Source organism: Rhea pennata, chromosome 5, assembly GCF_028389875.1.
Source record: "Rhea pennata isolate bPtePen1 chromosome 5, bPtePen1.pri, whole genome shotgun sequence".
In the NCBI taxonomy this organism is placed as follows: Eukaryota; Metazoa; Chordata; class Aves; order Rheiformes; family Rheidae; genus Rhea; species Rhea pennata.
In genome coordinates, this window is record NC_084667.1 from 57,958,383 (window position 1) to 57,971,221 (window position 12,839).

The 12,839-nt window shown below is 50.7% G+C and overlaps 1 protein-coding gene across 1 annotated transcript; it reads left to right on the forward strand.

Moving 5' to 3' along the window:
• Nucleotides 1–5,236: 5,236 nt before the first annotated feature.
• Nucleotides 5,237–6,682, forward strand: DIO3 (iodothyronine deiodinase 3). The gene has a single exon (XM_062577095.1). The coding sequence runs from the start codon at nt 5,262–5,264 to the stop codon at nt 6,084–6,086; it is 825 nt and encodes a 274-aa protein (XP_062433079.1). The 5' UTR covers nt 5,237–5,261; the 3' UTR covers nt 6,087–6,682.
• Nucleotides 6,683–12,839: the final 6,157 nt, after the last annotated feature.

Sequence of the window (12,839 nt, forward strand, 5' to 3'; positions counted from 1 at the left end):
CACCCCATTCAACACGATCCCCTGGTGACACACTGGAACCCTGCAACAGCTACTGTCATCTCCTATACATCTCCTAAACTCCTTTGCTACACAAAAAGGTGATAATACATACATTTTCCTTGCAGTGAAGCTTATTCAAGGTGTTTCTGCTCTGAACACATTCTCACTATGCAACTCCACCCAGGTGTGGTTTGCTAATACTGTTAAGACAGTCTAACGGGATAATTCTGTTACCCCAGCCTTGGCTTTGGGTTGCAGCCATTTCTCTTGTGTCTTCTCCACATTGCACCTGCGATCTTTGGTTTTGTCATGAGACAGTTTAGGGAGTTAAACTGGCAGAAAATAATTCATTTCTGTACAGCTAAGTTCTTCTGCCCCCTTAATTCCCTAAACCAGTTTCACCATGGGATCACAAAAGACCCAGTGCAAGTTAGAAGTGAGCAAGCAGTAATAGGCTAGAAAATCATCTCTTTTGGCATCATTTAGTGCTGTAATTGAGCTGCACCATAAACAAACCAAACCAAACCAAACCAAACACATACACAAAAACCCCACCTCTCTCCTTGTTTTCAGTCCATATCCTTTTGGTCATCTAGTTTCTACTGTAGATTCACCTGCTACTAGAACAACAGGGGCAGTAACAAGCAGTAGCACAGAAGTAGATGCAGAAACCTGTTAGCACTTCTGGGGAACACTAAACTGGATCATGCTGTTGTTTCTTGTGCCTATTAGCCAAAAACAAGTTTGGATAGGTGGCTCACAAACTCAGGAAAAATGAGTTGCCACTTCCTCAGGGTCAGAGTTCAGTTTGCACTAGAAGACAAATAGGTCTGGAACCAGTCCTCCTTCCAAATCAATCAATTCCCCTCAAATTCAATCCATAATTAGCAGCAAGTGAAAAGAAAAAGAGAAAGCTTCAGTGCAGAAAACCTCTTGGTCTTATACAACGTATTAGTCATATACTCAAAGACAAGAATGCCAGGGTGGGGCAGGAGAATCAAAGCTAAAGGCTCTGTTGGTGATTTAATTGTCCAGTATGGGCATTGGAGTATGGCCCTTTTTTTCCTTTCAATTCACAAAGCTACTCAAAGCATTGGTAAGCTGCTTGACTTTGCAATTTTTTTCTCTCTCCAGGCACACACATTTGAAACCAGCTCAAGTCACATGTTAAAAAAAAAAAAAAAAAAAAAAAAAAAAGAAAGAAAAAAGAAAAGAAAAGAAAAAAAAGAAAAAGAAAGAAAGAAAGGACACCACAAAGGGAAAAAAAAACATCAAAAAAAGTTGTCATCTAAAAGTAGTAAAAGATTAATAGGGATGTAGGTCCAGAAACAGCAAGACCTATGCATGGGCTCCAGTTTAAAGTAACTTCTTTCCAGAGGTGTCATTAAGAGTAAACAACTGTAAATGGAGTTTATCCACTTCAGATTTCAGCAATATAATATTTGCCCACTTCTTACAGATACCTAACAGGTGAGTAATTACCACTGCACTGCTACACGTCTCTGTAGTCACTGGACACAGGTGGACACTTACTAGGAGAAGAAATTGTTTAGCTATTATTTCAGGGCCTGATCCAAACTTCAGTGAAGTCTTTTCATTCCTTCACATAAAGTTCTGTTCTAACACATTAACCACATGTAACTAAAATGATATGAGATGTGGATTTCTTCCAAAATACATTTAGTTTCCTGTCAGAAACTATTGAGAGCCTTCGCACAGGAAATTATAAAATAGAAAATAAACATGTAAATATACCATGTCAACACATCATCTACATCAAAGCAGACCTGATGTTTTTAATTTCAGCTTTTTAAGATTTTATTTTTATAAGTCACTGAGTTTATTTTGTAACTCCTGTTTACAAAAAGAACTTTAACAAAGTTATAAGTTACATTTATCAAAAGTTCTCAAAGGGGGAAATAATGTAAACCTTTGTGTCTGTGCGTGCGTGCGCGTGCACACACACACATACATATATATAATATATGTAAAGTTAGTGACTGCTGAACCACAGACCACATGCAGAAGAGTAAAAACCACCCACAAGCAGATGTGCCACTGTAAATCTGATATTTTAGAATATATTCCATGAACTTTTCGATGCTCAGGAAGTCACAAGTTCCCATGCTATTAAGAGCAACATGGATTCCTAGAAAGACCTCTATGTATCTAAAAATAAAAGAAGGTCCCGTTCTAATTAGAAGGTATGACTCTTATGAAGTTCGGAGATGGTTTACCAGAGTGAAAACTGTAAAATTTTCAAAAATGTCATATAATAAAGAAGTGAGACTAGCAGTGACACATTACTTCAAATTCTCCTAGAACCCAAAGGGCTACAGAAACAACTCAATCCTTTTCCATTGAGTTTTGTATAAATATAAAATGAATGTGGTGCATATAGTGAACGCATCAGCACATGACTCGTAGAACCAGGTAGACCCACTCTTTCATTATGAAACAGCAGCCTCAGGTTATATTTGAAGTGTATAGTAGGAAAGCATAGCAGAGGGCTGTTGTAACAAAATGCTTCAGTTCTCTGCTCTACCCACGGCTGAACAGGAAACTCCAATTCGAAAATCTCTCTCAAGCTGTAAAAATAAAGCAAAGTTTTTACCATGGAATGGAGAAAAAGTCATTTCCAGGGTATCTATTCAGCTACAAATATTCTATATAAGACTAAATAGTTTGTTACCTCAGAATATCTCTCACTGATCTAGTAGAGCAAAGTTTGTTGATATTCAGGGTTGCAAACCCATCTGTTTACTCAGGCTTTTGTCTGTCAGCACAGTTTGAAGAGGTCGCTTTGAGAGATCAATTTTTTTTTTTCCTGGGGGTTTCTTTAGAGCTACCACAATTTGTTATTGCGTCTGTTTAGAGGCTTTAATTTGTGGTTTGCAGGATTGCATAACTGCACAGAGAGGTGGTGAGAGGCCCACATGAAGAGTTCAAAATAAGTTTGACAATATAGTAAATATCTACTCAGTAATTTTCCCTGGACTGAGGACCATGGAATGCCAAAAAGTTATTAATCAGGCTAGTGTATGAACATGTTCTTTCAAAGGAATAGAGCATATATTTCCATTCAGATTCTGCAACGCTGGATTCACTTCACTTACTGTTGACACACACTAAAGATGACCCACCAGAGAGGCTACAAAATAAGTGCCCGACTGGATTGTTCTAAAACAGTCTATTCTGAACCCAGGTAAGTAAGAATTAAAATGAGATTAATTTTGCCTTGTTTTGGAAGTTCTCACGATAAGTTACATTTAAAAAGCTTTCTAGACTCCCATGAGAGGGCTCAGTATTAATGCTCTCATTTTACGGAGGTTAGATGTGAGCTAGAGAGATGTGCACAGTCTCCCAGGGGGGCTGCACCCAATGGGAGTTGCAGGTCCTCACAGTCTCAGAGGATCAGCAGCCAGGTATCTGGAGTCGGCCACACAAAAGCGGGGCTCTCAGAACAGAAAAACACATCTCACGCTTGGGCTGCACCCCGAAGTCAGCATGACCAGCACCTGCGTGAGCAGCAGCTCGGGAAAGCGTGATCACGTTTGCACAGCAGAAGGCAGCCTCCAGCGTTTCAGGCAACGCTAACGCTCCTTTCTGAAGGAGTGAGGTGCGCGCTGCAAGTCGTGAGCCTCTCACCAACCCGGTGGCAAGGGTGTGAGCAGAGCTAGCACTGTGTCCCCACAGAAACACCCCATAGATTTAAGCTACTTCTCTCAGGTACTCGGTCTACTGCTGTAACACGGGTTTAAATTCCTCACGATGGGGTGAAGACTCAAGGTGGCTACCCTGTGCTCACGCTGCACGCTGCGGGTACCTTGCCACTGAGGCACCGGCCAGCTAACCTGAACAGGCTCTTGCATGCCCACGCTGTGCACACTGCATTCGTCTATCCGACCTTGTCCCCCAAGTGACACTTCCCCGGCCTCTTTAGGGGTTTTGCTGGGCATACACACATGAGCAGCTTTATTGTATTCATCTTTCACTTGACAACAGCAAAAATATGAATCCATATTGCTGCCTCCTCCTGGATCATCGCAGGTGCACGTCCGCATTGTCTCACCGCGCATCCCGAGGCAGCGGGATCCCGAGCGCAACCCGAGGACACCCCGCGGCGGCGTTCTCCCACCGCCTGCACCACCCTCAGCCCAGGAGGGCCCACTGCTGACCGCGGGACGGCACCGGGGTCCCGCTCCGCGGGGCGATGGCGGCCCCGCTCCGCCAGCGGCCTCCTGCCGCCCGGAGGGGGCCGGAGCACCCGCAGCGGCAGCACCCTCCCCCGGGGACCGGGGGTCGAAGGGCCCCGGCTGCCCGGCGAGCGGGCATGAGGCCGCGCAGGGACGACGTCGAGCGGAGAAGAGGCCACGCGGCCCACACGAGGCCCCGCCGCCGCCTCGGCGCCCCGCGGCCTCGGCGGCCCCGCAGCGCCCGCCGCGCGGGGGCCGCCCCGGGCCAGGCTTGCTCTGAGGAGGGACCCTGCGGGCCGCCGCGGCGCAGCGCCCCCGCGCCGCCCCCGCCGCCGCCTTCCTCCCCGGGGCGGCGGGTGCCGGCAACGCGCCGCCGGGCGACGCCAGGGCCTCGCGGCCGCCCGCGGCAACCGCCACCAGCGCGCGGCGCCGCCGCCGCCGCCGCTTCTCGGGCAACAGCTACCCCTAGCGGCGAGCGGCGCCGCAGCGCCCGCCCGCGCCCTCCGCCGCCGCGGGGCAGCGCCCGCCGGCCCGCGCCCCCGCCCCGCCCCGCCCCGCCCCGCCGCGCCCGCGCACCCTCCCCCCGGTGCGGGCGGCAGGGTGGCGGGTTCGAGCCCCGCGTCCCCCCGCCGCGCGGCGCGGCGCGGCGGGAAGGCGGCGGCCCCGTCACCTGCAGGCGCGGCCGCGGCGCGGCCGGGCCCTCGGCGGCGCGCACGCTGCGGGCCCCGGGCGCGCAGCCCGGCTGCAGCCGCCCTCGGGCGCGGCGGCGGTGCCTGACGGCGGCTGCGCCCTGCGGGAGCGCACGTCCCGCGCCGCTGCCGCCGGGGCTCGCTCCCCTTTTGTCTGTGTATTTTTAGGTCATTGGAGTGGAGGGGTAGGTAATCCCCAGGCTCAAGTTCCAGAGGGGCGGGTTCTGACCGGAGGTGGAGTCACTTTTCATTTAAATCCTCGACTATAAAATGGGCTTAAAGAGAAGCGGGATCTCGGCGGTGCCGCGCAGAGCCCGGCTCGCAGGGCGCGCGGGGGCCCCGCGGCAGCCCGCGCCCGGCAGCCCCGGCCGCTGCGATGCTCCACTCCCTCGGCGTTCACACCTTGCAGCTCCTCACCCAGGCGGCCGCCTGCGTCCTCCTCTTCCCCCGCTTCCTGCTCACGGCCCTGATGCTCTGGCTCCTGGATTTCCTGTGCATTAGGAAGAAGATGCTGACGATGCCCACGGCGGAGGAGGCGGCCGGCGCCGGCGAGGAGCCGCCCCCCGACGACCCCCCGGTCTGCGTGTCCGACTCCAACCGCATGTTCACGCTGGAGTCGCTGAAAGCCGTGTGGCACGGGCAGAAGCTGGACTTCTTCAAGTCGGCGCACGTGGGCTCCTTAGCCCCCAACCCCGAAGTGATCCAGCTGGACGGGCAGAAGCGGCTCCGCATCCTCGACTTCGCCCGCGGGAAGAGACCCCTCATCCTCAACTTCGGCAGCTGCACCTGACCCCCGTTCATGGCTCGCCTGCGGTCCTTCCAGCGCCTGGCCGCGCACTTCGTGGACATTGCTGACTTCCTGCTGGTGTACATCGAAGAAGCACACCCCTCCGACGGCTGGGTCAGCTCGGACGCAGCCTACAAGATCCCCAAGCACCAGTGCCTCCAGGACAGGCTGCGGGCAGCTCAGCTGATGAGGGAGGGGGCGCCTGATTGCCCCCTGGCCGTGGACACCATGGACAATGCTTCCAGCGCCGCCTACGGTGCCTACTTCGAGAGGCTCTACATCATCCAGGAGGAGAAGGTGATGTACCAGGGAGGCAGAGGACCAGAGGGCTACAAGATCTCAGAGCTGAGGAGCTGGCTAGACCAGTATAAAACCCGGCTCCAGAGCCCCAGCACGGTGGTCATCCAAGTGTAAAAGGACCCGGCGAAAAGTGCAGGGGTGGAGAGGCAAGGGGAGGACGGGAGGAGAGGTGGAGAGAGAGAAGGCACTGCGAAGCCGATGGCAGGAGCTCTCTTCCCCCGGGGATACTCGAAGGAGGCTGCTGTGCGAGCTTTCGAGCAAGATGTGCCATAGTCCTTTCTCTATTCAAATCATGTTGATTTGCCAGCCACGCTCTTCAATACTGTATTTCCATGTGCGTTTTGTAAATAACTTTTTTTTTTTTTTTTTGGAGAAGCGTTTACTATTTTTTAAGGAGGCTCTCTTCCTACGGGATCTGTTCCTAGCTGTGTGTGTGCGCGGGTGTGTGTCTGAAAAGTTGTGTACAAGTGCTCCGTGCTGCCTAGCAAGCGCTAACTGGGATTTCTAGTATTTCTTTGTGATGACCGATTTTGAAATGGGTTTCTCTAATGCCAGGAAATCGCGTCTGATGTTGTCAAGTACTAGAACTGCCAATAGCCAGAGCTGAACGGAATGTCCTATTTATGTGGGGGGGTTTTGTAAGCCGTTCGTTCACTTTTTTTTTTTAAGAATTTTTTTAAATAATAAAGGTTGAGTAAATATACGTCTAACCTTGACTGTCTCTCTCTTTAACTCGCTTCAGAGCGTTACATTCACTTTCCCTTTCGCCCACCTTGTAATATCCGCTTCGCGGCTGAGACGGGGAAGGCGAAACTGCCGGCGGGAGAGGATGCGCTGCTGGGGGCGGCGGCCCGGGGCCGCGGCCGGGGCCGGGCCGGGGCCGGGGCCGGGGCCGCTCCCGCCGCGGCTGAGCGCTGTGAACCGCCCGCCTCGGGGGCCTCCGGGGACCTGGAAGAGACGGAGGTTCCCGAGCGGCCCCAGGGGCAATCCAAGGCTCCGCGGCCGCGGGGACACGCGGAGGGGGGCTCTGAGCTCAGAGACTCGCCCGGCCTAGGGGGTTGCGCGCCCTCTCCGTGCTCCGCACCTTGCGCTCGGCGGCAGCGAGCAGCCGCCGCGCTAAGCGCGCAGCCTGCGCGGGGCGGGCTGGGGCGCGGGGCGGCGCGGAGAGGCGCGGAGCGGGCTGGCCGCCGTCGGGCACCTCGGCGACGTGGGCGGGCGGCGGCAGGACGGCGCGGCCGGCCAAGCCGAGCCGCCCCGCCGACGGCGCCCGCTCCCGGGCGCGCAGGCTGCCCCGAGGCGCTCTGGCCCCGGGGGGCAGCGCCGGGAGTGAAACGCATCCTGCAAGCTCCTCTGAAGCCGCGAAGAGCCCTCCAGAAGCACCGGGGCTTCAAACACCTGCTGATACCCCCGGGCCTTTAGCTACCTGCCGGTCTGCGAGGGCGCCGGGGCGCGGGGCCGGGGCTGCTGCCGCCTCCGCTCTGGTCGCCGGCCGAAGGGCAGCCGGGCAGCCGCTCGGCGCAGCTGGGGCCAAGGCGCGCCGGCAAAGCCGTGCGTAACACAAAATAACCCCCGTCTTGTCAAAGACGATTTTCCTCTCTCCCTGTAATACCCCCGTCCCACAGCATTCAAGATTAGGTTAAGACCTAGCCCCACGCAGTCGTTCCCGCCACCAGTCCGCGATCAGAGATGTACCGGGCATAGTTCAACCAGTTCCTGAGTTTCCATCCTGCTCGGTAGCTTCTGCCTTCAGCAGTAGCTGCGCAAGTTCAGCGCCTCTGAAAGTTGGGCCACCTTGGCTGAGGTGTCAATGCGCTGGCTTAGGCGCCGGCTTCGCGCCTGCCGACCTCTCTGGCCATGGAGCCTATTTCATTGGCCTTTAAAGCTGTTCAGGGCTTCACCTTTCCGCTCGCCCCTCTTCCACAGGAGCCCCTCCTGCACTGACGCCCCGGGAGCCGTCGGGCAAAAGGGGCTCCGGCTCCCGCGGGCTCTCCGGGAGCCCGGGGCGGGCCTGCTCCTCCCAGCTGCGTGCTGAGCGCCGACCTGAGCCTCCTCGACGAAGCCCAGGCGCCTCGGGGGAAACACTCGCGGCAGGGCGGCTCCGAGGCAACAGCGCCCCTCGCTGTGGGCAGGCGCCCGCCGACCGCAGCCCACCCGGGACACGGCTCTGCCCACTCGTGGACGCTGCAGTCTACAAATTCGCGTTACTGCCTGAGCACCTTCCAGTGATGCTCTCTGTCTCCCATCGGGATGCATCTGTGCCATAGCCTCCTCCCCCATACAGGAGGCTTCAGAACAAACTTTTTTTTTTTTTTTTTTTTTTTTTTTTTTTTAACCGGTATAGATACACGCGTGGTTTTCCCCGCTCCTCGCTTTGCAAGCCTGAGCCTCGCGCAGCAACCGCGGCTGCACACGGCCGCCTCTTACATAAGGCTGGAGATGCTCCGCTCCCTTTAGCGTTGTTCCCGGCACGGGAGCAGCCGAAGTCTTTCTGGTTTATCCGAAAGGAGGGGAGAGGGGGCGAGCTCGGCGCTCACAGCGGAGAAGCGAGCCCCGTGCAAGCGCTCGGCGCCGGCAGCGGCCGCCTTGCTCTCCGCCGGCCTCAAGTACCGACACGTCCGTGGGGCCGCGCAGCGCCTCTCCCAGCCTCGCCGGCTTATTATTATTATTATTATTATTATTTTAATACTAGATGCTAGCGAGGATACACGCAAACCTTCCCAGGAGGTTTCGCCCCGCGCCTGAGTGTAAAGCTAGGACCGGACTCGGGAAAAGACGACCAGACATGAAAAATAAACACACCGGAGCTCTTGCAAAGCCGCACAGCGGGTCTTCTCCTCGGGGGCCTCCTGAGGCAGGCTGGCGCCCGCGCAGCCCGCGGCGGGGGCTCTGCCCGCGGCGGGCCCGGGCGCCCCTCGCCCCCGCCGCGCCGGGCGGCCGCGCCGCAGCCGACTCGCTCCGCGGCGCTGACAGCGGCTCCCGGGCACGGGCAAACGCCGGAGCCCCTGTAAGGAGAACCGGAACCCACCTGGGTCCACGCAGACGTCGGGGACGGCGAGCGCATCGTGCGGCTCTTCGCACGCACCCTCAGAGCTGCTGTCGAGTCGGTCGGGATCGCACGGGCTACGAGCGCAGCCGCTGTCTAAGCGACTGCTTCTCCCCCAGTTCAGTTCTCCTTGCTTTACAGTAAAGCCCTCCTTTGCTTTCTCACCTCGTTGTCTCTTTTCCTCACCCGCTTTTGGCACGCGTTAGTTGTGATCCGAGGTCACAGGCAGCCCCCCCGGCCCGTCCTCTAGGACACGCTGCGGCCGCCTGGCAAGAAGGGGTCTCCGTCCCTGCTGGGCTCCCAACAGTTAAGAAACAGCCTCGTCCCTACTTCCCGCCACTAGCAGATTTTGGTCAAAGGTTATCGAAGGCCAAAGGGGTTTTATTTATTTCTAAATAAGTCAGCTTTCTAAAGACATTCCTCCTTTATACAGGACACAGAGCTCTTATTTATCACTCTCCCTTTAATCAGCAGCGGAAGAAAAATTTGCTGTGAATGCCCGGAATCCCTGAAAGAGATCACACTTCTGCACAAATCAAAGTTATTTGCTCTTATTATAACCTCCACTTAAAATGAATCATAAGCCTACATCCCACTGAGCTTTCTGAGGGATACTTGTTTAGCCCAGATTACAACAATATGCTCTACATCTAAAACACTGTGTGTCAAAAGCCTTTCCAGTTGATAGTGCATTGAGAAATGTCCTATCTTTAAAACACATTTTTATTGCCTTTCCACCTCCCAAGTGCATGACAAACAGAAGTCAAAAAGCAGCAGAGATTTATCAAGCAAAGAGATCTAAGCAGTGATTACGTGTGCTGTCAATAATTAATTGAATTATATCCTCAGCATAATCACACACAGTCCTCGAGCTGGGAGGGAAGAGAAAAAAGAAAGTTCTGGTGTGGTCGGAGGGGAATCTCAGGACATGGTTCCAGTCATTAAAAATGTGATGTAACACGGCAATCTGGTGTATTCTGAGGCACAAATGGGAAAATAAAATAGAATCCAACGACTAAAATATGATTTTCTTCAACCGGACAGACAGCAAAAGCACTTGTTTTCATTACTTTTCTTTCATTAGTTGTTTTCATTACTACTTTTTGCTGGGGACTTTGAGGTGTTTTATGATGACCAGAGCACTGGTCTTACTCATTTGATACACAAGCTATATGTTGTAGCTTTTATATTGCTCACCAGTTGACCATATTTGGTGTTCCTGATGTTTCAGATAAACTGGAAGAAGAAAGAAAAATCAGTGCAGCAAATTATCATGTATCAAAATAAAAATCTAGAAATGACACATTCAAAGATTCAAGCAAGCAAATTGTTACTCTGGCACTATTTTTTTGTACTTCTTCCAGTCATAAGGGAGAGCATCATATCATTATTAATTTATTATTTACTAAGAGCTGTTAGAGTGCTCATTTGGTACACAAATGCAAGAAAACAAAGGGCTTGATTCAATTTTCACACAAGTTTTGCACTGGTGTAACTTCAATGACACGGGTGTAGTCACTTCAGAACCACCTGGGTGTAATTATGATCAAAATCTGGGCTATTGCGCTTCCTTTGCTTTTGTGGTGGTTCAAAACCCCTATTTTTCTACAGTACGCTGTGGAAAACAGCCAGATGTTTTGAGTATGAGTACAGAGCTCAAAAATCATTCTCAAGTTCCTCTTTACTGACACTGCCAGTGTCCTAAATACACTCAGCACTTAGCAATGCCAGCCCCATCCCTCCCTGCTCTGCATGTACCCTGCGCTGTGAGAGTCGCAACCCCCATAAATATGAATTCCCTTTCATTTGCTCGGGCATCTCCTCTGCCTGGTGTCTTGAGCTTTAGATCAGGTACTCCCTGGTGTCCTTTGGTTTTAAAAGCTTTTAAGCATCCAGCTGTCAAAAGGAATTTGGCACCTGCTTTCTTCTTTGCAAATTTCTCCTTTCAGACAAATTCTTGATGATGTCTCTTGAAAAGGGGCTCATTTCTGACCTCCGTTTAATTGACTCCTCCATGTACTTCTTGTCTTTTTGGCCTCCCACCTGCTTCTTCAGAGGTTTTGGAAGTGCTTTACAGTGGTAAATACACTAACGATCAGTTGCCAAAAATATCTTATCTGGAACAGTAAGCATTATTCAATATTTCCTATGTGAAAATACATGAGATTAAAATCTAATATATCAGCTACTATGGTATATAAAAGAATTCTTTCCAGCACAACACTTACTTAAGCTTACAAAAGATCCCACACTCTGGTCTGTGGAGTTTCTGCGCCCATTAAGTACACAAGGTCAGGCCTGTCGTACGCATCTTTCTCTTTTCCAGGCTAATAGCTCATTCCTCATCTTTATCTCATTTGCTCCTTGAAATGGAATAATAAATGAAAACCCACACTTGTAGGCAAGAAACATTTTCTTCCATTTCCTTTCAAGAAAAATCCCGTCTTGAAAGGACCTTTAGGACCTGGCTAGCAAGGGTAAGTTCAGTTGTCCTATCTCCTAAGCATTGCTCCTCCAGTGCCCCAAATTACCTTGATGCAGAGGTGAACCCTGAATGTCTGGTAAAGACAACACCTAAGGACTGAAATTCTTACTGGCAACATTCAGGGATGAATTGGGCACAGGGCCACTGGCAGAAGGAGATCCCTCTATCTGTTACAGAGTAATGGCACTGTTATAATTTATAAAGTGATTGAAATTTTACTGAAGCCTCTAGCAATAACAGCACAGACATTGCAAAGACCATGGCAAAACCTTTCATCTATCCCCCCTCTCTCTCTCTTACTTTCCTAAGCTTATATAGTTTATAGAGTCTAGATTTGACAGGACTTTCATAATCATTCCAGGTTAACATTTCTATTGCCTTGAGAGCTCTTGCTTTTTTTTATATATATTTATTTTATTTTTTTTTTTGCCTGAAGAATTGGTTAGAATGCAAATTCCTTGCAGAAGCCATTTAAAACTGAGTATACTTATTTAATCACTCCAGTTTATCAGGCACAATTCCTCAAAAGATGTGACATACTATGGAATTTAAACTAGCTCTTACAGCACAGAAGCTAACTTAAAGTACAATAAATGTGAAAAAAAACTGTGTTGAAACATCTTTCCGAGCTTTTTCAGATCTCACACATCTTCATAAGCATAATTAAATGCCAGTATTTTCAGTGCCAAAGAGCTGATGGTGGAAATAACTTCTAAGAATAAAAATCATTACATAACCTGAGGACAAATTTTAAAACACAAATCTATGCAAATTGATATTTTCTTAATTTATAAATATTTTTTAAACATACACATTATTACTTTTCAAAGTAATACTGACCTTTGTAAAAAATAAGGGACTAGGCTGATGACATTCTGGAAATTGCACAATCCCAAGCAAGAAAAAGAAATGGTTTTGAATTATTTGATCACTTAACATTTGTGATGAAGGACAATCTGGAGGGAATAGGGTGCAAGGCTGCTGTCAATCGGATTTGCAGCACATGGATGTAGAGAACATACAGTGCTATTAATTCTTCAGACACATGCATGCAATTGCAAACAGAGATCAAAATTAGTCCAAAGTGTTATTGGAACATGGGGAGAGGAGTTGTGCATTTTATAGGAGGAAATATTTATTTCAAAAAGCAATAATCATACAAAAAATAAGCAAATTACCAATTTTATTTCTATTTCTTCTGACTCTAAGTGGAACGTATTTATTGCACATATGTCAGTGAATAAGGAATAGTTCTGGGGAAATGTGAAATATTAGATGGAACTTAGCTGTATAGTTTCCTCTAATTCGTTTTACCTTTTTCTTCTTTTAACTGTATATT